Here is a 24334-nt window from a genome sequence, read left to right as displayed (position 1 = left end):
TATAATATAATTATCTATATATTTAATAAACAGGTAAATATATATATAAATATTTCCCAGGATATATTTATATTTAAATATACAGGGTGGTTGGTAACTGGTGGTAATTTTTCTTTTTTTTTTTTTTTTTTTTTTTTTTTAAATTTTTCCATCGAGACAACGATCTATAGTGACATCCATTATAACGTACCGCACGCGTACCGAGCGAAAATTCAAAGTCGATTTTCTCGAAAACAAAGCCTCAAACGAAAAATTTTTATTCTATATTTTCGACTTCTTTTTTCGCGTAGAATCACCCCCTTTCCGCTTGTACCACCAGTTACCAACCACCCTGTATATCTCAAGAATTAAAAATAATAATATTTTATATAAATTGTTGTATATATATAATTAGTTATATTTTAATTACTTTTTTTCAATTTATTATTTAAATATATATATATAGATCTATAAACATATATATATATATATATACTTATATATAATAAAACCAATTTTTCCCAATTTTTTCAATCTTTATAAAAATTTGCCAATTTTATCCAATCTTTTTAAAAAATTTATCAAATTATTTAAATTTTTAAAAACTATAAAAATTAATAAATCATTAATAAAATTATATAAAATTAAATAGTAATTTCCATTATATCTTTATTTTTAAAAAAATGGAAATTACCAATATAATAATCATAATTAATATTATAATAAAATAATTAAGTGATATATATATACGTATATATAATAAGATCTATTTTTCCCAATTTTTTAACTAAATTTCCCAGTTTTTTCAGTCTTTATAAAAATTTGTCAATTTTATCAAATTTTTTAAAAAAATTTATCAAATTATTAAAATTTTTTAAAACTATAAAAATGAATAAATTATTCATAAAATTTTATAAAATTAAATAGTAATTTCCACTATATTTTTATTAAAAAAATGGAAATTACCAATATAATAATCATAATCAATATTATAATAAAATAATTAATTAATATATATATACGCATATATAATAAAATCTATTTTTCCCAATTTTTTAACTAAATTTCCCAGTATTTTCCAGTCTTTATAAAGATTTGCCAATTTTATCCAATTTTTTAAAAAAATTTATCAAATTATTTAAATTTTAAAAACTATAAAAATTGATAAATTATTCATAAAATTTTATAAAATTAAATAGTAATTTCCACTATATTTTTATTAAAAAAATGGAAATTACCAATATAATAATCATAATCAATATTATAATAAAATAATTAATTAATATATATATACGCATATATAAGATCTATTTTTCCCAATTTTTTAACTAAATTTCCCAGTATTTTCCAGTCTTTATAAAAATTTACCAATTTTATCCAATTTTTTAAAAAAATTTATCAAATTATTTAAATTTTAAAAGCTATAAAAATTAATAAATTATTCATAAAATTTTATAAAATTATATTTATCAAAAAAATGGAAATTACCAATATAATAATTATAATCAATATTGTAATTAATTAATTAATTAATATATATATATAATAATATAGTATATATATATATATATAGTATATATATAATGTAATATATATATATATATATATTAATATTATATATAATAATATTATATAAGATTAATATATATTATATGTATATATATTAATTAATTAATTAATTAATTAATTAATATATATACATATATATAATATTACATAGAATGATAGATTAGAGAAAGTAAAAACTTGTCCGCTAAAAACCTTTCGTTTGTGGTGTTCTCAGGCGGCGATAGAGCAGACGAGAATGCCCGGATGGAACTGCCCGGAAGCGGAGTCAATGAGAATGGCGTCCATCAACGAAGGCAAACGCTCCAATCAATGATAGAGTCAGTGCGGTGCCTAATTCCACTACACGAACCAAGGCGTCCAGCGTAGAAATCACCGACACCACGTCGACGGAAGGGAATCACTTTCACCCAGCTGCTTTCTGTCTCCGTCCATGGACTACGTTCTCGCGGTGACGTATCAGAGAGGAAGGAAGAGAGAAAAAAAATCCATTGTGAACGTATTGCTCGACGATCGTGTGCAACTTTGAAGAGCCTAGCTTCGTCGTAATTCAATGTTTATTTGTGCCTGAATTATCCGGTCGACGAGTTTCTTGCATCGTTAAGGATCGTTTGAAGAGGAAGATCGTTTAGCTCGAGTTCGAGCGGTGCGTTTCTTCGCAATGGAAGATCTCGTTGGCAAGACAGCAAGAGACGATCTCGTTGGCAGCTGAAAAAATCGATACGTGGACCGGGATCCTCGGGATCGATGATTCGCACGAAATCTAGAAAAGCGTAGGATTAAAAAGGAAGTACGTAGCCGGTAACTTTAAATAGCTGGACCTGAACAGCTGGAAGAACAAAGGACAAGAAAGTAGACAAGAAGGCAAGCTTAAAAATAAAGCCTCTGCTGAATAGGTGACTCTCTTAATAGAAAGAAAAAGTAGGAAAGAGAGAGAGAGAGAGAGAGGAGAAGAGAAAAGAAGCATTTAGCGCGAACGTAACGGAGAAGAAGCATAAGTAATTTGTTCCTATCGAAGATACGAGATAGTTTAGAGCAGACAATAATAACCGGAGAATAATTACATAACGTTATTAGCATCGGTTAAGATAAATGTACCAGTTAAGTTTCGACGGATAATCCTCTGCTAAGTAGAAACGTTGCTCGTCGTAGAATATATTTTCTCGATTGTAATCGAGAAAACGCGCGGAAATAAGTCCCCCCCCCCCGATTTCACTGCTTTATTTTATTCTCCTTTTCCACAAACTCCTGTTTACTGTATGTCCGATTTCGTTCGCTTCTTTTTTCCGTATCCTCACGCAGAAATCGATCCTTCGATGCAAGTTCCGAGTTCAGCACAAGTTTCTTATAAATCAATACCACTGAAACGCGGAAAATGGAACGACTCACGTATCAGAAGCGTTAGCAGATGCAAAGCATTCGAAGTTCTAAATCGTTGGATGTCAGACAATTTCTCTTCTTCTACACTAGCTGATCCAGAAGGGAAGAAATTCGAAAATTCTAACCGTTTCTGTCGTTCAGTTTTCTTTCTTTCAATGTGCCGAATCGCCACGAAAGGTTATGCGTCACAGCGATAATACAACGTTGATTCGCGTGACGGGCCAAAACTTGATCCTATAAGTGTGTTTCACTGTAAAATGTTCGTTCAATACAGACGTAATTATTTATTGGAAAGTTTTCGTTAAGTATATGTATTTTTTGTCCGCACAATGCCGTATGTGTAACTTCATTTAAATTCGTAATATAATTTAAATTCGGGTGGTAGGCGTTGGTGATTGTGAACGCCTTAACATGGTGAGAAAAGAAAAGAAAAGGAACTCGAGGATGGTGTCTCTGTGCGGCGTTAAAACCTAGCGAAAAGAAAGTAAGCCTCGTTGTAATATTCGTTAGATCGTCGATGAAAATCGATTGAATTCTCGAAGACGAATGCACGAGTCGCGGTGGCGTCGATAGCGATCGTGTCTATCGATCGATTAAGATCGGAATCGAGCGCGCTGCACAGCAAATCTCTGTTTCTCGCCTCTCTTCTTGTAAATAGTAAATTATCCACATAGGGCCAGCCGATTCGTTTTCCGTTAAATTTATCCCAAGAAAGATTGGGCCGTTGTAGCGGACAAACTACAATTATGACGACGCTGGTCGACAGCGAGTTCCCATTTCTTTACGGTGACTATTGACAAATAAATTTATCGGGCAACGAGTCGACCGGATGACAGAGTCGATTGTTCGCGCGGCGTGCTCCTCCCAATATAATCAATAGAACTATCTCCATTCTTCTTTTGAATTTTGAAAGGAGTCGAGGATTCGTTTAAAACGATCGTTGTCGAACGCTACCGCGACGCCATCTTATAAAGTTCACGAAGAAGCACGATATGTTATTTGTTTGGTCGATCATAACCTAACACCCTGCAAGGATCGATCCTGTATTCGATGATGATTTGTACATTTGTAGATACTGTGCCGTGGAGTGAAGAAGCTTCCAAACGCTTTGAAGAAACAGAAAATGAAACGTCTAGTATACTTTTGTGTAACGTGTATGAATAATGTGTCGCGCGATCATGACCGGACGACGCTTTCGTTTCTTTACTCGGCCACGAGCCTCGTGTTTTCTCTTTCGTTATGAAGTTTCAAAACTTGAATGACTTACAAAACGTCATAGAGATGCAGTAAGAGCTGGTAATCTTTCTGGACAACGAAAATCGGGAAGAAGAGTCAAAAGAAAGAAACGAAGGAGAAAACCGAAGAATATGCATACGTACGTAGAATTAGAAAACGAGATAGGTTCCGAGACGAGAAACGCGTGAAGCTAGGTGGCCTAATGTGTATTTCTTTTCTTTTTTTTTATTTTCTGTTACGGGCACGAATTCGGATCATAACCGTACGCTGTAATTTATTATAAATAGTCGTAATTATCGTGAAGAAATCGTAGCGTGAATATGGAAAAGCTCTAATTTAATTATTCCCCGATCTTACTTCTCTCGTAACTTTGTACTTGGTTCCTAATTTATTCTTGTATTATTTTCTTTCCTCTAATTATTAATTACCACGATTATTATTATTAACTTACTAATTTACGATCATTAGTTGCGATCATCTAATTATTCTCCTTTTATTATTATTATCGAACCACGATTAATCAATTTATTCCTAATACTACCGCGTATTATTTGGTTAACACGATAATTTTTAAGGACACACACTTATTATTTATAAACGAACGAACGAGAGAGAGGGAGAGAGAGAGAGAGAGAAAAAGTTATATAAAAAAAAAAAGGAAAAGAACGAAGAGAAAAAGCACGCAATTTCCGACGCAAGTGCGCCTGTGAAAATCACATAAGACTCGATAAAAAGCTTGCGTTCCGACATCGCACAGGCATTCGTTGAATATCGTAGTATCTGCGTTGTTCTTCAATCGAGAAAGCCATTTTCCTACAATTCAGTCAGCCAGCACACAGGTTTCTTTCCATAAATGCAACGTAGTAATTGATGCAATCGAACCAACAATCGTTGAATCGACTTCTAAACACTGTTCCACTGAATGTTCGAGTAATCGCTTCTAACGATCGTAGCCGGTTCCTCGTAATTCTTCGTAACTGATCGTATCGCGTTTCGAAACGCATCAACGTGCATCGTGAGAGCGATTACTCGAACCCGCTGATTCCGAAAAATTGAGCAACGAATGGCAGATTGTTGAACACGTAGGACCTTCGAAACGTTTTATACGGGAGCGATCGCAAGAGAAAAGATTCGTAGGTAGACTTCGATTGTCAGCTTCTAAACGTTAAAATATCGTCACGACCGAGTGATTGCTTGATCACGATCTTTCTCTTTTTTTTTTTTCTTTTTAATTTACACCCTATCAGTCATCGAGGGAAAACATGACTTTAATTTTTGTCGAGAGAAAAGATAAATAAATCAAAGAGAATCATCGTCGGGAGCAATGACTTGGGCTTGTGACTTAGCGATCGTTTAAGCGTAGACAGTGGTAGCATTTTAGTACATCAGACAGCGCCGTAGCCGTGTATCGCGAAGATCAAGACGAAGAAGAGAACCGAAGGGAGGGAAAGAATAAGAAAAAAAGCAGACACGAGAAGGATACGTTGCATTCGGTTGGGAGAAAGAGAAAGAAACAGAGAAAGAAAAACAGCTAAACGACGCGAAGAAATTTCGGTGAATTTTTCTTTTGGGTCAGCGTGGTCAGAGAGGTCTTATCGTAAGAGAGAGACCCGACGGGAATGGTTTGTTCCACTGACCGGTCGATCGGAATCAACTCGAGGACACTGGAATCACGAAATTCTTAGTGGAGCGCGATCATTGCGATCGACGACTGGTCAACTCTACCGTCGGCGACCGCCGCTCAGCCCGTTCGTATCCCCTCTTCTTTCCTTTGTTTTCTCTTGTTTGCTTCTTGCTTTTCCGTTTCCGTTTCTTCTTAATATTCTGTTTTTCCTTTCTTTTTTCTTTCTGTTTTCCTTTATTTGTTTTAATTTTTAATTTCCGGACGGAAATCTTCGCGCTCAGACGACACGCGAAAGGTCTCCAAGTGAAATTTGTTTCTTTCTTTCGTGAATTGCGTGCGCTTTATGACGGCGGATGGTAGGTACCCCGTCCGACATACCAAATCCGTACTTTCTGTCGCGATATATGCTGTTCGTTGTAAATGTACCAAAGACAATGTCGATTAACTGACAAAATAAAGGTAGTTTATTTATAAAAATGTGTGAAGAAGAATGAAAAAAAAAAAGAAAGAAAGAAAATGATAGAGAGAAAGGAGCGGTGTGCACGCGGATAACGCGTGTATGATCTGCTTCGAAAAAATCGAACGGTAAGAACAATGAACGAATATAACGAGGATAATATAGTTAACAAGAGTTATCTATCCAAAGGAAAAATGCTGCTAAAGTGTCATTTAGCTAGAAGAGATTGATCATTGGATTCGCAATGTTGCATCGAAACATTGTTATTATTTTTGTAAAGAAACTATGTACATGTATTAACTTAGCGTGCTCTGCGTATGGAAGCTTACGATATGTTGATTATTATTACTATTATTATTATTATTGCTATTATTATTTCTATTATTATTTCTATTATTATTATTATTATTGCTATTATTATCTATTTTTATTATTATCTATTATTATTACGATTATTATTATATTGAAAGGAATAAAAACTTGTACTCTTGTTTCCCGAAATGGTTAAGTAGTATAAATAAGCGAGATCGTACATGTTGCTGCAATCATCCTTTAAACTTTAAACATTTTCCCGCCATTCTTCACTGATTGTTCCATAGGCTGCGCCACTGTCCTTCGCGTCCCTTCCCTTACAATTAGATGATAATACGTCAGGCAAATACGTGATTATAGTTGTTTAAAAAATTCTAGAACGTTTATCCTTGTATTTAAAAGAAGGAAAAAGTAAAAGAACTGAAGAATGACATATATATATATAATATATATATATAATATAATATAATATATATAAATAATATATATAAACATGACGTACTAAGTTTCACCAAAGAGAGCACAATATTTAAACCTTATTTTTCGAATTTGATCACGCAGTAGTTCCAGCGTAGATTTGATCACCGTGATACGTGTAATCTACGCATCGAAAAGTGTTATATTTAAAATATTTCGTGTTTGAATTAGTGTCTGTGTATATTAATTCAATGACAAATTGTTCAAAGAATCATTAAATTTGGAATAACATTAAGCAATTCGCGAACCTACAAATTTTTTGTGGTAACTGGTCTGATGTTTCAGCATCTATCTCACTTTAATGGCATTCTTATCTTCAATGCAATGCGTTTGTTTGGTGTCAGATATGCTAAAGTGATACTAGTTTAAATGTTAGTGAAATAGTGGAAAAATAATGATAACAGTTGGAGTTATTAAAAGCTGAATTTGTAACATCCATACATGACTGGCAAGATGGAATTTCAAAGAAACATTAAGGCTATGCAGATCAAGAACCATCGACCTATATAAACACATATACCCCCTAATTATAATTTAATTATAAATATTCAGTTGATCTAATTAATATTTCATCTTATTACATCTTTGCTAGTATCTCCTGTGTTTGAAAAATATGACATAATAAAAATTATATAATTGAAATTTACTCGATATGAAACAGCTTAAATCCTTTATCTGAGTTTTAATTAAAATATTTTAAGGGAATTATTATTCGAAAGACAAAATGTAGAAAATCAATTTTTTATTTCATTATATCATAACAAAATGATTTTTTTTCTATTCCCTGATTCTACTTGTAGTAAAATAAAAGGAAATAGAAAGTAAAGACATTTACATAAAACATTAAATGCAAACAAAGCTTCATTAATCAGTTTATGGAAGCATGTGTATTTCACATACGAAATGGCTTCTTTGGCTTATCAAAATTATGTTATCAGTTGGAGTTCTCTTTCGCATAGTCTTCTATATGCCACATATAATATATACATACATATTACAATACTTAAAAAAATTATCACTTAAAGTATCATACAATTTGACAAATAAAAAAAGGGAATTTCAGAATCAGTTAAAAGAGTCAGTAATTTGTTACAATTTTAAACTATGCATGCAGAAATAACAAAGGAAACATTATTTCTGTTTTATAGGATCATGCAATAAAATGTCATAAAAAGAACTGATAGTAATTGCCGTGATTAATAGAATAACACGATCTTTGATTAAAAGAAAAATTAAATAAATTCGAGATTAATGTAACCTTAACGGAAAAACCTAAATATGTTTAAGAATAATGGAAAAATTCAGAGTTTTGAATAATTTAAATTATCTTACAATAAATATCACATGATTTCCCGATTTGTTCATATTAATCCCTTAACCTACAACTACGGGCGTAGCCCGTAGTACGATGATCGGGCCAAATATACTATAGAATATAATATATAATAGCTTGTTTACGTTTTCGGCCAAAAATTCTTGAACGTAAGAGGTTAAAAGGCTATGCATTACGTTTTATTTTCTTCCAAAGTAACGAACAGTTGTTTGTTTTTTTTTAAATAAGCCCTCCAAAAATCTGGGTCACGCGTATTAAATAATCCATTGATCTGTACCATGGTTCGATCATGCAATGGCATAGATGGAGTCCACTTTAATGTATTCTGTATCACTTCATCAAATTTATGCCTGGATAAACTCAACAATGCCGAGAAAACTCCTTCTTTTTGCTCATCTGATCCTAGTTAAAAATATTAATTGTTTGTTAATAACTGAATTTTCTATTACATTTAGAACACGAATAAAATAAATAACAGTATACCTTTATCGGAATTGATTAAATCACACAGTTGTCCTACAATTTGACCAACTACATTATCTTTATCTTCTATTGGGAATACACGCATCAAATTACCTGCATTTACAAGTATTGTAGTGGAAGTTATAATTTAAATATTTAAATGGAGTTTATTAAATTTTAAATTTACCTAATAAAGAAAACGCTCGATATGTGCTCGGAAATTTCTCGTTAATTATCATAGATAACAGTGCACCCTTAATAATGTTTGTGTGCGTCCATTTAGTTCCTTCTCTTTTTGCAAGAAGTATAATAGCGATTTCTACTTCACTATCAGTTCTTTCTACAAATTGATCAAATTATATTTAGGCAATAAATCAAAAGTATTATAATTGATTCTTACCTTGAAGTGCAGTTAAAAGTTCTTTGAGCAAATCTTTCGATAATGTTCCCATTGGATATTTGTAGAACATTGACATCAAATTTTTTAAGGCATAAAGTTTAGGATAGTCCATAGCTTGCTGCGCCATAATTAAATGTGCCATACATTTTGGCAATAATCCTGTATACGTAATAAATAGTTACAATAACGAAATAAAAATTTGATTTTGAAATGATTTAAAAAATTACACATACTATTAGTACTTGTTTCGTTATTTGGAAATACTTCTGGCCAAGAAGTGAATACTGTATATAAAATAAGTATTGCATGAACTCCCAAACAATACAAAGCATCGCAACAAAATATCCTCACTTTTTCTCGATCCTTCTTAATTCGTGCTAAAACCGTATACATTCTAGCAAGAGATTCTATCGCATATCTCTAAACATAAAATTAATTAATTGTTAATTGCATTCGTTAATTTTGCATTACGTATGAAAATAGTAGGGAAAAGTCAAACCTCTATTCCTTGATTAAGTCTAAAAAGTTTGTACTCTATGCCAACTTGAACAAATTGAAATACAGTGGGAACTGATTTTTCTAGGTCAATTAATAATGCTGCTATTCTTTGTTGTGCTTTTGTCATTAATGGTGCAGGCGGTGTATAACTATTATCTAAATTTCTGTTATGTTCCTGTTCTGTGCTTAAGAATTCTATAATACCTCTAAAATCATATGGTATATGTTAGTAATTAGTCATGTTAAAAATTAATTACAAATATGATGTGATACTAACTTTGCTATAATACGAGAACTACAGGTAAATTTCAGTTTTTCAATCACATCCCAATGTATGGAATTCTGCCAATCATTATCTACCAGCCTTTGCAATTGTTTACTCACGAATTTATCTAAAATAAATAAAGCATATTTTAGATAATCCCACATGTTTTAAAAAGTCTGTTAGCAGAAATTATCTTACCTGCCATTAGACCGATATGTAAAAATTTTTTATTACACATTTTCTCATTCTTCTTAGTTGGATTATTATTAATATGTTCTCGCAATATTTTAAGTAGACAGTATGATTTTAGTTCGTGTTCTATAGCAGAATCTTCCTGTGTAATACAAACATTCGTGCGTGTTATTTCTTTAGTACATAAATTCCTTTCACTTATATCATTTATCTCTAAAGTATCAGTGGTGGAAGACTTGTCATTGAAATTTAGTAATTCTTGTTTGCTCGTACTATCTGTTTTGTTGATTTCTCTTACATCTAGAGAATTATTTTCACATACATGTTTCAAATGCTCGTCATTCTTATTCGAATCAGTCTTTTTCTCATCTAATTCGATTACCCCTTCCAAAGAATTAGTATTGAGTGTAGTATCAAATAGACTATACCTACTATTTGTTTTGAATGTTATGTTTGTATCTTGTCCACATGTCTTGTTTTTTACATTACTTAATAAATTTTTAATATCGGTAACTGGTATTTCGTGAACAGCATCTCCTACAATATTTTCAATACTGCTAGAATGTACCTTCGAAGAAATTAATTGAGTTTCTTGTATATTATTACCACAAAGTTTTTGCAACTCATTATTATCTCCTTCCAATTCATTTAAATCAGTACAGTTGGCATTTTCTAAATCTTTTACTAATTGTTTCTTGAACTCTGGAACATTGTTTAATTTCTTTTGTTTGATCATTGTGTTCTTAGGTACGTGTGCAATGCGAGATTTCTTTTTAGGTATGTAATCATCCTTTTTGACTACTCGAGAATTATTGTCTAAACCTTTTTGTTTTTCAGATATATTACCATTTTCATGCTCATAATTCTGCATATCTTCATGTTCCAACACATTTTGACATGTTTTCATGATTTTACTATTCTTCTTTAAATTTTTTATTTTTTTCAACAACTTTGGTCGAATACCGGATTTTTTAAATTCGCTTTCACTTATTTTCCTTTTCTTTGTAGAACTGCGAGTATTAAAATTATTTGTTTTAATCTGAGGTATTAAGCTATCAGATTGTGGCGTTTCTGACATGTCTGTATTTAAAGTATTAGTTTTTTCAATTGATTTATTCAATTTTACTAAATGTGATACGTGTACTACTTTTATCGGTGATTCGTTTACCGGTTTAATATGCTCAATAGAACATGATTCATTTTCCATAGAAGATTTTATTTCCATCGCGCTTTTATGCTCTGTTAGTGTCGAATATATGTCCGTATTTGCTTCAGATCGGATCAGTTTACCAAATTCAATAGAATCCGATAATATTTCTGAATCGGTTTCACCTCCTACTGACTTACTACATTCAACCAAATTTCGTACTATTTTTGCTTCAGCTTCATTTCTATTTGCATGATCAGAATTCGAAGACAAGCTAGATCTTCTTATACGTAATACGCTTTTAGATTCTACATTAATATTTGTTTTACTGCCACCAGTCAACTCTTCTATGTCTTCTGTACTATGTAACAAATTATCAGATTTTCTGAGAAACGAATGTCGATACTTGCACTTCTTAGGCTTTTCCTTAAGAGAAGTTCGTTCAGTTTTATTAACAATTGATTCAATTTTCCAAAAACCAGTATGCACATTTTGTAATCTTTTGCATTTTAATCGAGATAATTTCCTCAACGTTTTATGCCCATTAGATTTTTTTGTTTCTTTTCTTCTGTAAGCGTCCATCAGTTTTCTCAATTCATTGAAATTAAATTGCGTAGAATTATTTATATCATACATACTACAAGCATTTAGATGATGATGTTGACAACAGCTATTGTTTTGATTTAAGCCCTTTTTATTTAATTTCTCCTTCATTTTCATTTTCATTTCCAACATATCGATTCTTTTTTGTAACGACAAAATAATCGATAACGAAGGCGTAACCATATTCTCACAATGATTATTCTGATTAGTTGTATTCGAATCTGTCCTTGATAACGGATTAAGTGGCGTCGATCCGATATAGTACGTACTTGGATCTATTAAATTCGATGTCGGAGGAAAAGTATTACAATAATCCGAGCGACCTAACGAAATCGTATGGGGCGTTAACAGACTTGTTGGAATAAACTCTACACGACTGTTCTGATTCGGTAAATGCTGCGAAGAAGTGTCTGATAATGTTAACAAAGTTTCAGTTTTACACCGTTGTCCATCCTTTATATCTAAAAGTATATAAAATTATTAAAATATATTTCATATAAACGAATACTGTAAATATTTCAATGTGTACCTATTGAAGGTTGTAATGGAGATGGAGATCTTTTTGGTGGAGATGGAAAACTTTTTGGTGGAGATAGAAAACTTTTTGGTGGAGATGGAAATCTTTTTGGTGGAGATGGAAATCTTTTTGGTGGAGATGGAATCTTTTCAACAAGTTTTGGACATGAATTGCTCATAATTTTGCATATTTTCTCAAGGGGAGGTGGATCTAACAGAACATTGCACTTGTCACAAAATATAGGATATAAGACATCCTTGATATTATAAAAATCGTCGGTTAATACGCTTTTATCTGCGACTTCCGGATTTCGCATTATTGTCTTTCTAGTCGGTGTATTAGTTCCAATATCCTGTAACTTTGGTTCTATAAAATAAATTAGATTTAAAATATTAAACTATTATTAAAAAATATTTTTAAATCAATTATATTAATTCTTCAATTAAATTAACTTACTATTTTCATTTCTTACAGAAATTTTCTTTTCCATCTTTTTCATTTTTGTATCATAGGATTTTTTTACATTTTTTAACTCCTGTTCCAATTCCTTGATTCTTACTGCAAGAGATAATCAAATTACTAAGCTACATAGAATATTTAAATCCACTGTATAAAATTACCTTGAAGTGAGGATTTTTCTAAATCATATTGTATTATCTTGTGATTTTGATCTTCTTCTGTGTCCTTTATTTTACATATTAATTGTTGTATATGCTGCTGATCAGCTGCTGCCTTGATATTAGCTTCATTTACTTGTGTAGTCAGAGTTTCAATGTTTTTTTTATACTCTGTATTTTGCTGAGAATTATATATTAATAATGCATGACTAAGAGGAAGAAAGATAATATTTTGCAGGATAAGTATTTTATATTTACATATATTCTTTTACTTACAAGTTCCAATTTAATAACTTTTGCTAAAGCAGAATTATAATTACATGTTGCATTTTTTATATCTTTATTTGTTGTATCTACCTCTTCCTTTAATCGTTCACATTCTCTTGTTTTATCATTATATTTTTTAATTAATTCACTAAAAATAAGCATTTCGTTAATATTAATTAAAAATTATGACAGATGCAAGTATTACACATAAAAATACATGATTAATATGTTAATTTACTTACTGAGTTCCAGCAATTTTCTTTTTTAACAATAAATAGGACTGCGTTAGTTTGTCTACATTGGAAATATCCTCCTTAAATGAAATAAATAACAATCGACAATTAAAATTATTAAGAATCAGAATTTAAAAATGTCATAACAATAACTATAAATTTTATTAGTAAATATTTCATATTAAACTCGTATTAAAGTGATGCATTTCATTTGACTAAAGTCTTACATTAAGGTTGATTAGAATTCAGATTAACTTTTTATTAACTAATAACATAGAATTAAACGGTATTATAACCTCAAACTAACCTAAATAGTCGATACTATTAAATTCGATTTAAAATAAAAACTTCTGAGAATAAAATACTCACTTGAGCGGTTTCATCTGTTTTCAAATCCGAAAGATTATCGTCCATGGTAATTAAAATGACAATTAGTACTATTTGTTTTAAAATTATTTGTATTTTTGAATGCCGATCAAGAAACACGTTTATGCGGTGTTCAGCTTGATGTTTACCATTCCGGCTAAGGACCCTAATATTTATGATAAAAATTATGTTAAAATTTCCATATAATGTAACGACATTATATACAGGTGCGTAAAAGATTTTTATACGTACTATATATATATATATATATATATATATATAAATTAATAATATTAATAAGTATTCTTTTAAAAGTATTACCTTTAACTGTTTTTGTATGCTCACGCAGTTTTGTATGTTTTCATAATAATAAACTTTTAATATTATTATATTATATCAGGCATACATTTTAATATAGATACATACATATTTCCTTTTTCAAGATACAATATGACAATTATGACTTTTCAATACACTCGAAATCTGCCGCGCGCTTTCTTGTTAAATTCTGCGCATCGTCTCACTCCGTTCATTTATGATGCCGTTCTTTTCTCTCCTTCCATATTCCACTAATTACTACACTACATAGAATTAATTAATTCGTATGGTAAATGTCGAATTGAGTCAGTGTGATTTGTTATTGAAATTAATAAACATTATTGATGGTTCTGTATACATGTAGCATTCCTAGTCCAACTTCCCTTAGTAAGGAATGACTTATGTCAGAAATTCTGCTTCGATATAGAATTGATAAAGAAATAGAATTAAACTAATCTAAAGTTTATAGTTTTTATATAAAACAGGTTTGAAGCTCGGTACAAGCTAAATAAAAGTATGTACATATGTATTTCCTAGAAATGGTGGGGGCAGCGATAGCCAGTTAACAAGGGAATAATCTACGTTGTACATTGTATGTATACGTATAGAGTGGTTCCCTTTCTATAATACATTGTTCATGCGTGATAGAAAATAGGATGACAGATTGACCGTTTGTGTATACTAAACGTTTACAAGAACATTTTGGGTAAACTGCAAAATTTTTATATTAATTTGGAAGTAACAGTGTTGTAAACTATTAATTTAAAGATGGAAATAAAATATCTTTCTAGCACCTTTTATTCAACAACGTTCATATATATTATATCTTGTTACTCCAGTAAATAAATATAAACTTATTTTCCAATTGTTTAGGTAAATGCTTGGTACTAACGTAGTAATACACAAATGTAAACGATTTATATATGAAGAAAACCATTTATTACTCAGATTTTACAGTTTTATTAATTAATCATGGGAAGCAAAGGAATAGAAATGGATCAAATTCTAGCCCAGAGGCTTCTCGTTGAAGGTGCTACATTAGTTATGCTGGATGTACCTGTTGGCACAGAGTTTGGTATTGATTTAAAATCCTGGAATACAGTAGATAATTTTAAAGGGATTAAAATGATCCCACCAGGATTTCATTATGTACATTACAGGTAAATTTGTAAGTTATGTTTTCTTATTTATAACATAATATTTATATATTTATATTCTTTAAGTGCTGTAGATGAATTTGGAGAAGCAACACCTAAAGTTGGCTTTTTTCATATATTTAAAAAGTCTGAATTTCTAGTGAAACGTTGGGATGCAAAAGAAGAAGATTTAAGTTCAGAAAGTATGATAGCACTTAATGTACTAGAAAATTGTTAAAAGACTTCACTATTAATAAAATCTAATTTTTCATACAAAGCTATAGAAGAAGAAACGGTTGAAAGGTACAAGAGCAATTTGAAAGATTTAGATAGATTTCTAGGATGTTACCCTTATGATATATGGAAACAATGGAAGGAATTAACAAATCATATTACCCCTCCTCTTGTTGAACGTTGTTCACCCATATGTGGGTATGTTAATAAATTTTATAAATTATTAATTGTCTTTGCTATATTTATTCTTTTATTAACAAATTTCTGTATTTCAGCTTTGTAAGGTCAGCATTAGAATTAGAATATTGCACTGATGCTGCAAGACCAAGAGGTGGAGAATCAAGTTCGAAAAGAAGAAAGAGGAGTGGAATTACCATAGAAGAGAAGGAAAATGAGCTTCTTCCTGATATGAAACCTAAGCCTGGAACAGAACTTCGACTTTCAAAAATACCTTGTAAGCAATATCCAGATGGAGCATCACCAACTGAGATTACAAAGTACTCTTTGGATACGAGTTATGCATTGGATACTGTTCTTAAGAAATTGATGCTGTAAGTAATTAGTTAAATATTTGTTCCAGAATTTTATAACCTACGATTAATATCTTTACAGTCCCATAGAGATAATTGGTGAAATGGAGTTGGCATTTGTCTGTTTTCTTGTTGGACAAAGTTTTGATGCCTTTGAACATTGGAAGAAACTTGTATCTCTTATTTGTGGAGCCGATTGTGCGATATCACAACGTCGCGCAATTTACATCGAATTTATGAAAGCATTAGAAGTTCAATTGATGCACGTACCTGAAGACATACTTTGTGACATTGTAGCCAATAATAATTTTGTTTATCAAAATTTACGCAAATTGTTCGCAAATATTGAAATGAATTCTGAATTAGATGGACGTTTAAAATCTTATACAACGAGATTTAGCGGACGATTGTCTACAAAATTCTTGTGGGATTTTTCTAATTTGCAGGAAGAAACTGAAGATGAAGCGCCGGTTGTTGTTTCGTTAGAATAGACTTGTATATTTGTAATTCGTGCAAACATACAGTTGTAAAATGTATAATATAAAACGTATATTCTTACTTCTTGTACATATAGGTAATATTTATATATATAAATAAGGATTGATAAATACAAATTTTCCTACATTTTAAAATAACAACCAATTTTATTGTGACGTTAAGTACATCTTACAGAGTATTGGATTAAAATATTTCAATTCGCCTCGGGTATATTAAGGAAATAATGAATACTTCTTCAAGTATTTAATGAACATTCAGCCTGGCTAAAAAGTAAATTAAACACATTACATCGCGCTTGATACCATTACATTATATTATATAATACTATATATAAAAACTTTCAATAGGAAATATATTGTCAGTTATGACATAACCGATTAATATTTAGTTAATATGTACCGGATATGATGTTTGGATGATGTATGTGCACTGCTCAGTTATTTGGTTCCGGATCTGCATCAGCTTCACGACGAAGGCGCTGAGGAGAGATAAAATTAAATTTAATCAAACAACTCTACTATCGACAGTTATCATATAAACGGTTGATATCTAATTAATATTTACCGGATGTGGTGGACGTGGTGGTGGAATGTACACTGGTCGGTTGCCTGGTTCCGGTTCTGGATCAGCTTCACGACGAAGGCGCTGAGGAGAGTTAAAATTAAATTTAATCAAACAACCCTACTATCGACAGTTATCATATAAACGATTGATATCCAATTAATATTTACCGGATGTGGTGGACGTGGTGGTGGAATGTACACTGGTCGGTTGCCTGGTTCCGGTTCTGGATCAGCTTCACGACGAAGGCGCTGAGGAGAGTTAAAATCAAATTTAATCAAACAACCCTACTATCGACAGTTATCATATAAACGATTGATATCCAATTAATATTTACCGGATGTGGTGGACGTGGTGGTGGAATATACACTGGTCGGTTGCCTGGTTCCGGTTCTGGATCAGCTTCACGACGAAGGCGCTGAGGAGAGTTAAAATCAAATTTAATCAAACAACCCTACTATCGACAGTTATCATATAAACGGTTGATATCTAATTAATATTTACCGGATGTGGTGGACGTGGTGGTGGAATGTACACTGGTCGGTTGCCTGGTTCCGGTTCTGGATCAGCTTCACGACGAAGGCGCTGAGGAGAGTTAAAATCAAATTTAATCAAACAACCCTACTATCGACAGTTATCATATAAACGATTGATATCCAATTAATATTTACCGGATGTGGTGGACGTGGTGGTGGAATATACACTGGTCGGTTGCCTGGTTCCGGTTCTGGATCAGCTTCACGACGAAGGCGCTGAGGAGAGTTAAAATTAAATTTAATCAAACAACCCTACTATCGACAGTTATCATATAAACGATTGATATCCAATTAATATTTACCGGATGTGGTGGACGTGGTGGTGGAATATACACTGGTCGGTTGCCTGGTTCCGGTTCTGGATCAGCTTCACGACGAAGGCGCTAGATAAAAATTACCAAAAAATTTAGTATAGTACACTGTCATTGTGCATCAATATTGAAATTTTGATATTTAAATACTTACAGGATTAATTGGTGGGAGACTTATAGGTCGGGGTGGTCGATTACTTGGTTCTGGTTCCGGTCCAGCTTCCCGACGACGACGGAGCTGTGGCAAGAAAAACGATTTAATATTGGTTCTCATACTTGACTCAATTATTTTCTTATCATGTAATTTTTAGAATAAGTATATCTGCTCTAATTAACTATGGACATATTCTCTAATATTACCTCAGTTTTACGTGCATTTGGGATTGTGGTGGTAGATGCGGCTACCACAAAGGTAATAGCCAGAATGGCGAAGATAAAGTTCTTCATGATTTTCTATATGAAATAATGTAATTTAGTTGCGTGCACATCTTTGAATATTTTTAGAAATATTTTTTAATAAAATAATTACTGGTATATATATGGTGTGTATCTTACCTGATTAACCAGTGGTCAGACCTCTGAATGAGGAGTCACTGATATCGAATGTACTGAGTTGCATCGTATTTATACAAACTGTTAGACGTATCAGTCTTTGTCTGCGTGAAAGTTCAAGGCTTCATAATACTTTGGGAATCACCGACTGCGCACAACACACGCATGATAACGAAAATCTCTTTTTATTCTAGTTTTCCTTTAGTCATGTTGTTGTTCCAGCAAAGTTATGAATTCTTCTTCCATTCTTTCTTATTCTTTCACAACCTATTTACTGTTACTATACAAGTCAAGTTTATAGTCCAATCATATTTTTCCATTAGATTAAAACAGTAGCACATATTTATATTTACTACATTTTAGGTATCTTTATCGGCTGTTACAAAATACTATCACAGGCTATTTAGCATTTTTTTGAAAAGAAAGCCTTTACTATATAAAATTGTTTAAATCATTGTATCATATCATAAGTCGAAGTGCACTGTTTGGTTAAGGCGCACCAAATGTGTTCTTATTCATTTGTGAAAGTACACATGTATACATAAAGCCCAGTGCAAGAGGGAATTACCGCGAATGATAATAAGAATAAACATAAGTTTCTCTTCCTTGTGTTCTTGGAAAATCCATTTTACTTTTACAAATGATTTATTTTTTCTAATCTGTTATAATTATTTATGTTATTCGTTCTGGGATTTTCTAGTATTTTAAGTTTTACATTTCCTCAGGGCTTAAACATTTTTCTAAATTACAACCAAAATAATATTCTGATAAGTCAAATTTATGTGACAGGAACCTCTACTGATCTTGTGAATTGTTTAATTCCCTCTTGCTTTTCTGCAAAAAAATGTTTCCGCCCGGGATCGAACCGGGGACCTTCCGCGTGTTAGGCGGATGTGATAACCACTACACCACGGAAACAGATGGAAGGTGCTTTCTATAATTTTAATTTATTCATAATTTTTGCAACGTATTTTTTAATTAATCTTTATGTATGTATATATTAAAAATTCTCTACTAAAACACATATCAAATATATTTATATCTATAATTTCACTCATTCTCAGCAAAGGAGTAGGTTAGGAGGTATAAAAATATGTAGCCGTAAATTATTTCCGAACAAAGTTTCTATTTTATACAAATTATAATAATTACAAAACAATTCAGCGAGTTTAAGGTACTTCCTTATTTAGGAGACTGTACGTTAGCCTCAAGGGCTCGTTTCTCTTCTGATAATAATGAAACCTTCTCTTCATACTTTTCTCGTAAATCTCGGAAAAGACAAAGCTGCGTCTCGTATTCTTTTTTCAAATCTGCATTTAATTTGACCGCGGCATCCATTTTGTTAATCATCGTATTATATCGTTCACGTTCCTCAGAAATTCGGACTTCCATGTCATCAACCTCTGCCTATAACAATGGCAATAAATATTCACTTTATTTTCTTTGTCGTTTCTAAAAATATAATTCTTTGAATAATTTAATCAAATTGTCTTAACCCCTTAACCTACAAATACGGGCATAGCCCGTAGCATGATGATCGGGCCAAACGTAAATATTACGGGCATAGCCCGTAGTAGATGATCGGACCAAACGTAAATCGGCCCAAAATTCTCGAACGTAAATCGTAGGTTAAGGGGTTAAATATGATAATCATTCGATTGACAGACCTTATGATGATACTGATCATATTTTACTGATTACATACTACTTATTATATTTCACTAATTACCTGCAAATGCTTTACTTCCATATTACGAATTTGCAACAGACTTCTGGTGAGAGACTCTACTTCCTTCAGTGAAGCCACCTGATTATTCAATGCGCTAATTTGCTTCTCCTGATTAGACACAGTACGAATTCGATCTTCCAATTGCAGCGAAGTTTGAATAAGTTTACCCTTTAACTGATCCACCATTCGACGAAGCATGACCTCGTTACCTTCACCCTTCAGCAGGGCATCGTACGTCGCCTGCAACTCCGTCAGTTTTTTTTCTGCACTTTCCAACTTCTTTTGATAAGAGTCTCGTTCGTTAGCCGCTTTCTGTACATAGAAAAGAATTTATCATAGCTTTATTATCATTCATAGAAATTAAGATTTCATAAAACTTATTACTTATCATTAATCTTTTCTGTTTTTGTATATCAAATTTTACCTGCACTTCTTCTTTTAATTTCGATATTAAAAGTTCGTGTTCAATTACACTGTTATCGTTTCCTATTACTGATTTATCGTTTTCCGGTATAATCGAATCGACCATACCAGTAAGTGCAATTTGCTCTTCCGGTTTCTCAACATCAGCATTTCCGTCTTGTTTTGTCACGGAAAAAATATCTCCGGCGCCTATGGCCGTTTCTTGCTGAATTTCCGGAATATTTGGCTGCAAAAAGAATTCACAATTTTACGGAACTAACACTTGATTATTTTAAGTTCCATTATTATCCGTATGTAGAAATATTTAACTCACAGATGACACATTTTGCTTCGCTTCAGATGTTGTGCTGTCTTCCACTTTTTTTTCTAGAGACTTATTCACAGTTTCACAGACAATTTTCATATCTTCAACGCTAATCGCGTTTACTTCCTCTGCGGACATCTGTATTGTTTGATCTTCTATACAATGCGAAATCTTACAGTCAATATCTTGCATGGGTGCATTTTGACTTTCTACCGTGGCGACTGGTGTATCTTTTACATTGTCTTGTTGACCTGACTTTGCCATTTCAGATAGACAAGAGTCTGGATCGGTGGTTGATTTAAGATTCTCGTTGTCTGACATTTTTATCTGCAAGAAACGTCACTTTTATATGTTGCACACGAAGCATACGAAACAGAGGAAAAGCGAATTTGTTTCTGATGTATTTTCACTGTATTCATTATTATCTAACTGGTCAAATAATTTTCATCGTTAGGCACAAAATAATTTCCTATTCTTATAGTTTTATAGTCTATTGACTGTTTGGGTGACGATCAAAATTTTAAAATGTTACGTATAATTTGTTTTACTTAAATTTAGTTCTAGTATATGAGTCGTAGCTTTGGATCGTCAGTTATGTTATAAGATTGATTTTATTAATTACCGGGAACTTAAAATACAATGGAATACGTGTTAAAAAATGATGTTTCCCTTTAAATACGAAACTTCTTGTCACACAAAAGCGACTGGATATCCAGGACTAATGAAAAGTATGATGTATTTTTGGACATTGTCTGCTAGTTCTATTTTAAACTATCGTAAACGTGTGCCAGTCTAGCATTCAATAAACTGCTAGTCGTATTGTATTTAAAGCAAGTATATGACATAAAACTTGTCATTGATTATTCGTTCGAATTATAAGGATGTTCTGGATTGTACGATTATTTATGGAAATAAAATATATCTATACGAGAAGATATTACTACAGCAGTTTCATTACGAAATATCATGCACTGTGAGGCAGAATTAATGCATTATTTGGACAAATGAATTCGAACGTAATTATGAAAAGTGTAAACGAAAAATAATTTAACGAAATGATAAAATATATCTCAATTGTTTTCGAAAAGTCATTTATTACACTAAATTGATAGACATCTCGTTATTCTTACATAATCAAAAAAAAAGCTTTTATTTGTATGAAGGTTCATTAACATAGTTACATTCACCACAGTGTCGCGCTCGAGGCATCTTTTTCCTCGGCATTCTAATTATTTGAAACAAATTTTATGGTAAATATGTAAAAAGATTTTATTTTTATGATAAGACTAAGATTTTTTATAAATGCACTGCAATCTTTCGTATTGTTAGGTACATATTAATCGAGTGTGCACGAGATCTAGTTCCATAACCTCACTTATAATCATATATTACTTTTCCCACGTCTCTTCATCTCTCCTATTTAAATACATATAGATATATTGCTTTTACGTAACATGTTTCTATAGGAAAATTGAATGTAAAAAGAATGCTCCAGAAACATTACTGACAGTATAAAATTCAAAAGAGCTAGCAGTATAGGTTACTTTTAGTGAGTCTTTTTCATACATTTTACATGAAATCAAAAACACATTAAACATTTATACATGATTGTATAAATTAATGATTAAGTACTTGCTTTTTTTTCTTTTTTCCTTGATAACAACGATCATACATACATGTATCATTTATTTAATAATGTATAAAATGTCGTAAAACCATAATAATATGATAGTTATTATCATTATTTGCAACTGTTAGTACAAAAAAAATTATGTGTTTTAAATAAATAAATAAATCTTCTTACAGAATATCAACTAAGGAATGGAAGAATACGCAAGAGAACCATGCCCATGGCGTATAATAGATGACTGTGGTGGCGCATTTACCATGGGTGCTATTGGTGGTGCAGTATTTCAAAGTATTAAAGGATTTCGTAATGCACCCAGTGGAATAAACAAAAGAGTCCTAGGAAGCCTTATAGCTATTAAGCAAAAGTCTCCTATTATTGCTGGAAATTTTGCATTATGGGGTGGTATGTTTTCTACAATAGATTGTACTTTGGTTCATCTTAGGAAGAAAGAAGACCCATGGAACTCTATTATCAGTGGAGCAGCTACTGGTGGAATATTAGCAGCAAGAAATGGTTTACCAGCCATGGCTGGTAGTGCAATTATTGGAGGAGTGTTATTGGCTTTAATAGAAGGTGTAGGAATATTTATTACCCGTTTATCTGCGGAACAATTCAAACCTCCATCATTCACTGAAGATCCAGGCCATCTGAGACAAACTCATCCATCGTAAAACCTATAAATATCTAGATATATTTTAAATTACACTCAACTAATTAAGTACAAATGTTTCATATTTTTTGAAACAATAGTAGTTGACACCTATCATATTGCCAGTACATCAAATTTGTATAGACAATTCAGTCTCTTGATTTAAGAAATATAATAATAGTTTGGTTTCTATTTAATTCTAATTTTGTACTTCTATTGAATTGTTAATAAGATAAAACACTTAACATAAATATAGTAGAAGTTTATTAATGAGAAACATATTTATAAAATAAATTGACATACTATTTAGTTTCATTATTTGTAAAGGAAATAAATTATCAGATTTAACTAAATTATCATTATAGTTTAATGTAATACAATTTTCTTAAGTTAAAATCTTATTCTAATCATCTTCATCTTCCATTTCTTCCTCGTAATACCTGGAAGTTGAGGGCACAGTTAAGTCTAACGATTTGCTTGTAGAATCTTGTTGATTATCATTTGTTGACTGATACTTGGTACTTTGTGGAGGAGACTTGGTTTTTGTACCTTTTAATTTTTTGTTCACTAATCCCAATAAATGAAGTTGTTCCACCTAAACATTTTGTCATATGAAATGTTTTTCAATATTAAAACAGATAAAAAAGGAATTGTAAATATTATATTTACCTGCAGACTACTTATTTGATCATCAATTTTTGCTAATATATTTTGAAGAAGTTCTTTTTCTTGTATTAATTCTCTTTGAAAAACGAGTAAATCGCTGGTACTTATTTTTATATTGCTAAAATCATCGATAGTCGCCATTTTTGGTAGTGTTATTTTATTATTTTTATTTCTAACGAAATCAATAATAAAATGCAAACTTTATAGTAACAAGATACGCTAAAGTATTAAGTTCACATAATTTTAAAAATTCATTCTATGTAACTAATAACCTGTAACTTAACGTTTGAAGGTTATGGTTTTCATAATGGATTTCAGTGTTACCA

General features: G+C 31.5%; 7 protein-coding genes and 1 non-coding gene across 18 annotated transcripts in view; 3 read left to right on the top strand and 5 right to left on the bottom strand.

The window, feature by feature from the left end:
• Positions 1-6642, top strand: part of LOC138189113 (uncharacterized) — a 73459-nt gene extending 66817 nt beyond the window's left edge. For both annotated transcript variants that reach the window (XM_069131264.1, XM_069131265.1), the window contains exon 7: positions 1763-6642. In XM_069131264.1, coding sequence (XP_068987365.1) covers positions 1763-1861 — 99 coding nt within the window. In that variant the 3' untranslated portion in view covers positions 1862-6642. The remainder of the gene's footprint in view (positions 1-1762) is intronic.
• Positions 6643-8529: 1887 nt separating this feature from the next.
• On the bottom strand, positions 8530-14454 carry LOC138188942 (putative leucine-rich repeat-containing protein DDB_G0290503). 2 transcript variants are annotated; one of them, XM_069131057.1, is made up of 15 exons: positions 14253-14454; positions 13935-14097; positions 13575-13645; positions 13342-13480; positions 13069-13246; positions 12905-13006; positions 12461-12814; positions 10188-12392; positions 10002-10116; positions 9726-9930; positions 9460-9646; positions 9227-9385; positions 9014-9166; positions 8848-8940; positions 8530-8766 (listed from the first exon to the last, which is right to left on the bottom strand). In XM_069131057.1, the coding sequence occupies exons 2-15, from the start codon at positions 13977-13979 to the stop codon at positions 8537-8539; spliced, it is 4236 nt and encodes a 1411-aa protein (XP_068987158.1). In that variant the 5' UTR covers positions 13980-14097; positions 14253-14454; the 3' UTR covers positions 8530-8536. The 2 variants fall into 2 exon arrangements, with proteins under 2 accessions (XP_068987158.1, XP_068987159.1); XM_069131058.1 differs by lacking the exons at positions 13575-13645; positions 13935-14097; positions 14253-14454 and having other exon boundaries at positions 13069-13236; positions 13342-13465.
• Positions 14455-14673: 219 nt separating this feature from the next.
• LOC138188943 (protein AAR2 homolog) lies at positions 14674-17493 on the top strand. Of its 7 annotated transcripts, none has more exons than XM_069131064.1 (7): positions 14676-14955; positions 15041-15122; positions 15207-15409; positions 15473-15588; positions 15664-15817; positions 15895-16170; positions 16232-17493. In XM_069131064.1, exons 3-7 carry the CDS (start codon positions 15222-15224, stop codon positions 16638-16640), a joined length of 1143 nt encoding a protein of 380 aa, XP_068987165.1. In that variant the 5' UTR covers positions 14676-14955; positions 15041-15122; positions 15207-15221; the 3' UTR covers positions 16641-17493. The 7 variants fall into 7 exon arrangements, with proteins under 7 accessions (XP_068987166.1, XP_068987165.1, XP_068987162.1 ...); XM_069131063.1 differs by having other exon boundaries at positions 14677-14955; positions 15179-15409; XM_069131059.1 differs by having other exon boundaries at positions 14681-14955; positions 15198-15409.
• Apid1 (apidaecin 1) lies at positions 16774-18770 on the bottom strand. Of its 2 annotated transcripts, none has more exons than XM_069131068.1 (11): positions 18611-18770; positions 18416-18508; positions 18210-18293; positions 18047-18127; positions 17880-17960; positions 17713-17793; positions 17546-17626; positions 17379-17459; positions 17212-17292; positions 17047-17125; positions 16774-16910 (listed from the first exon to the last, which is right to left on the bottom strand). In XM_069131068.1, the coding sequence occupies exons 2-10, from the start codon at positions 18500-18502 to the stop codon at positions 17081-17083; spliced, it is 702 nt and encodes a 233-aa protein (XP_068987169.1). In that variant the 5' UTR covers positions 18503-18508; positions 18611-18770; the 3' UTR covers positions 16774-16910; positions 17047-17080. The 2 variants fall into 2 exon arrangements, with proteins under 2 accessions (XP_068987169.1, XP_068987170.1); XM_069131069.1 differs by having other exon boundaries at positions 16774-16906.
• Positions 18771-19452: 682 nt separating this feature from the next.
• On the bottom strand, positions 19453-19525 carry TRNAV-AAC (transfer RNA valine (anticodon AAC)). The gene has a single exon. It is a non-coding gene; the product is annotated as a tRNA-Val (tRNA).
• Positions 19526-19713: 188 nt separating this feature from the next.
• On the bottom strand, positions 19714-21861 carry LOC138188945 (tropomyosin beta chain). The gene is made up of 5 exons (XM_069131067.1): positions 21686-21861; positions 21073-21390; positions 20761-20985; positions 20337-20648; positions 19714-20014 (listed from the first exon to the last, which is right to left on the bottom strand). Exons 2-5 carry the CDS (start codon positions 21382-21384, stop codon positions 19790-19792), a joined length of 1074 nt encoding a protein of 357 aa, XP_068987168.1. The 5' UTR covers positions 21385-21390; positions 21686-21861; the 3' UTR covers positions 19714-19789.
• Positions 21862-22080: 219 nt separating this feature from the next.
• On the top strand, positions 22081-23539 carry LOC138188947 (mitochondrial import inner membrane translocase subunit Tim17-A). Of its 2 annotated transcripts, none has more exons than XM_069131070.1 (2): positions 22081-22313; positions 22870-23539. In XM_069131070.1, the coding sequence occupies exon 2, from the start codon at positions 22885-22887 to the stop codon at positions 23362-23364; it is 480 nt and encodes a 159-aa protein (XP_068987171.1). In that variant the 5' UTR covers positions 22081-22313; positions 22870-22884; the 3' UTR covers positions 23365-23539. The 2 variants fall into 2 exon arrangements, with proteins under 2 accessions (XP_068987171.1, XP_068987172.1); XM_069131071.1 differs by lacking the exon at positions 22081-22313 and adding an exon at positions 22483-22612.
• Positions 23540-23697: 158 nt separating this feature from the next.
• On the bottom strand, positions 23698-24300 carry LOC138188949 (uncharacterized). Its single transcript, XM_069131072.1, has 2 exons — positions 24012-24300; positions 23698-23937 (listed from the first exon to the last, which is right to left on the bottom strand). The coding sequence occupies exons 1-2, from the start codon at positions 24147-24149 to the stop codon at positions 23746-23748; spliced, it is 330 nt and encodes a 109-aa protein (XP_068987173.1). The 5' UTR covers positions 24150-24300; the 3' UTR covers positions 23698-23745.
• Between the last annotated feature and the right edge of the window lie 34 nt (positions 24301-24334).

Source organism: Bombus flavifrons, chromosome 18 (genome assembly GCF_040668555.2).
Source record: "Bombus flavifrons isolate JBK064 chromosome 18, iyBomFlav1_principal, whole genome shotgun sequence".
Taxonomy (NCBI): Eukaryota; Metazoa; Arthropoda; class Insecta; order Hymenoptera; family Apidae; genus Bombus; species Bombus flavifrons.
Note: the sequence above shows the minus strand (reverse complement) of the source record. Positions and strands in the feature narration are given on the sequence as shown.

Excerpts from the sequence above, each read along its gene's own strand:
- LOC138188942 (XM_069131057.1), bottom strand. The coding sequence starts at position 13,979 with ATGGACGATAATCTTTCGGATTTGAAAACAGATGAAACCGCTCAA. Across the intron at positions 9,386-9,459 it reads TAACGAAACAAGTACTAATA|GATTATTGCCAAAATGTATG; the intron begins GTATGTGTAATT and ends TTACGTATACAG. Across the intron at positions 8,941-9,013 it reads TCGAGCGTTTTCTTTATTAG|GTAATTTGATGCGTGTATTC; the intron begins GTAAATTTAAAA and ends TTGTAAATGCAG.
- LOC138188943 (XM_069131065.1), top strand. The coding sequence starts at position 15,222 with ATGGGAAGCAAAGGAATAGAAATGGATCAAATTCTAGCCCAGAGGCTT. Across the intron at positions 15,410-15,472 it reads TTTCATTATGTACATTACAG|TGCTGTAGATGAATTTGGAG; the intron begins GTAAATTTGTAA and ends ATATTCTTTAAG. Across the intron at positions 15,818-15,894 it reads CGTTGTTCACCCATATGTGG|CTTTGTAAGGTCAGCATTAG; the intron begins GTATGTTAATAA and ends TCTGTATTTCAG.
- Apid1 (XM_069131068.1), bottom strand. The coding sequence starts at position 18,502 with ATGAAGAACTTTATCTTCGCCATTCTGGCTATTACCTTTGTGGTAGCC. Across the intron at positions 18,294-18,415 it reads CAAATGCACGTAAAACTGAG|CTCCGTCGTCGTCGGGAAGC; the intron begins GTAATATTAGAG and ends TTCTTGCCACAG. Across the intron at positions 17,460-17,545 it reads CACCACGTCCACCACATCCG|CGCCTTCGTCGTGAAGCTGA; the intron begins GTAAATATTAAT and ends AACTCTCCTCAG.
- LOC138188945 (XM_069131067.1), bottom strand. The coding sequence starts at position 21,384 with ATGTCAGACAACGAGAATCTTAAATCAACCACCGATCCAGACTCTTGT. Across the intron at positions 20,986-21,072 it reads CGAAGCAAAATGTGTCATCT|CCAAATATTCCGGAAATTCA; the intron begins GTGAGTTAAATA and ends TTCTTTTTGCAG. Across the intron at positions 20,015-20,336 it reads TGGAAGTAAAGCATTTGCAG|GCAGAGGTTGATGACATGGA; the intron begins GTAATTAGTGAA and ends CCATTGTTATAG.
- LOC138188947 (XM_069131070.1), top strand. The coding sequence starts at position 22,885 with ATGGAAGAATACGCAAGAGAACCATGCCCATGGCGTATAATAGATGAC.
- LOC138188949 (XM_069131072.1), bottom strand. The coding sequence starts at position 24,149 with ATGGCGACTATCGATGATTTTAGCAATATAAAAATAAGTACCAGCGAT. Across the intron at positions 23,938-24,011 it reads ATCAAATAAGTAGTCTGCAG|GTGGAACAACTTCATTTATT; the intron begins GTAAATATAATA and ends CAAAATGTTTAG.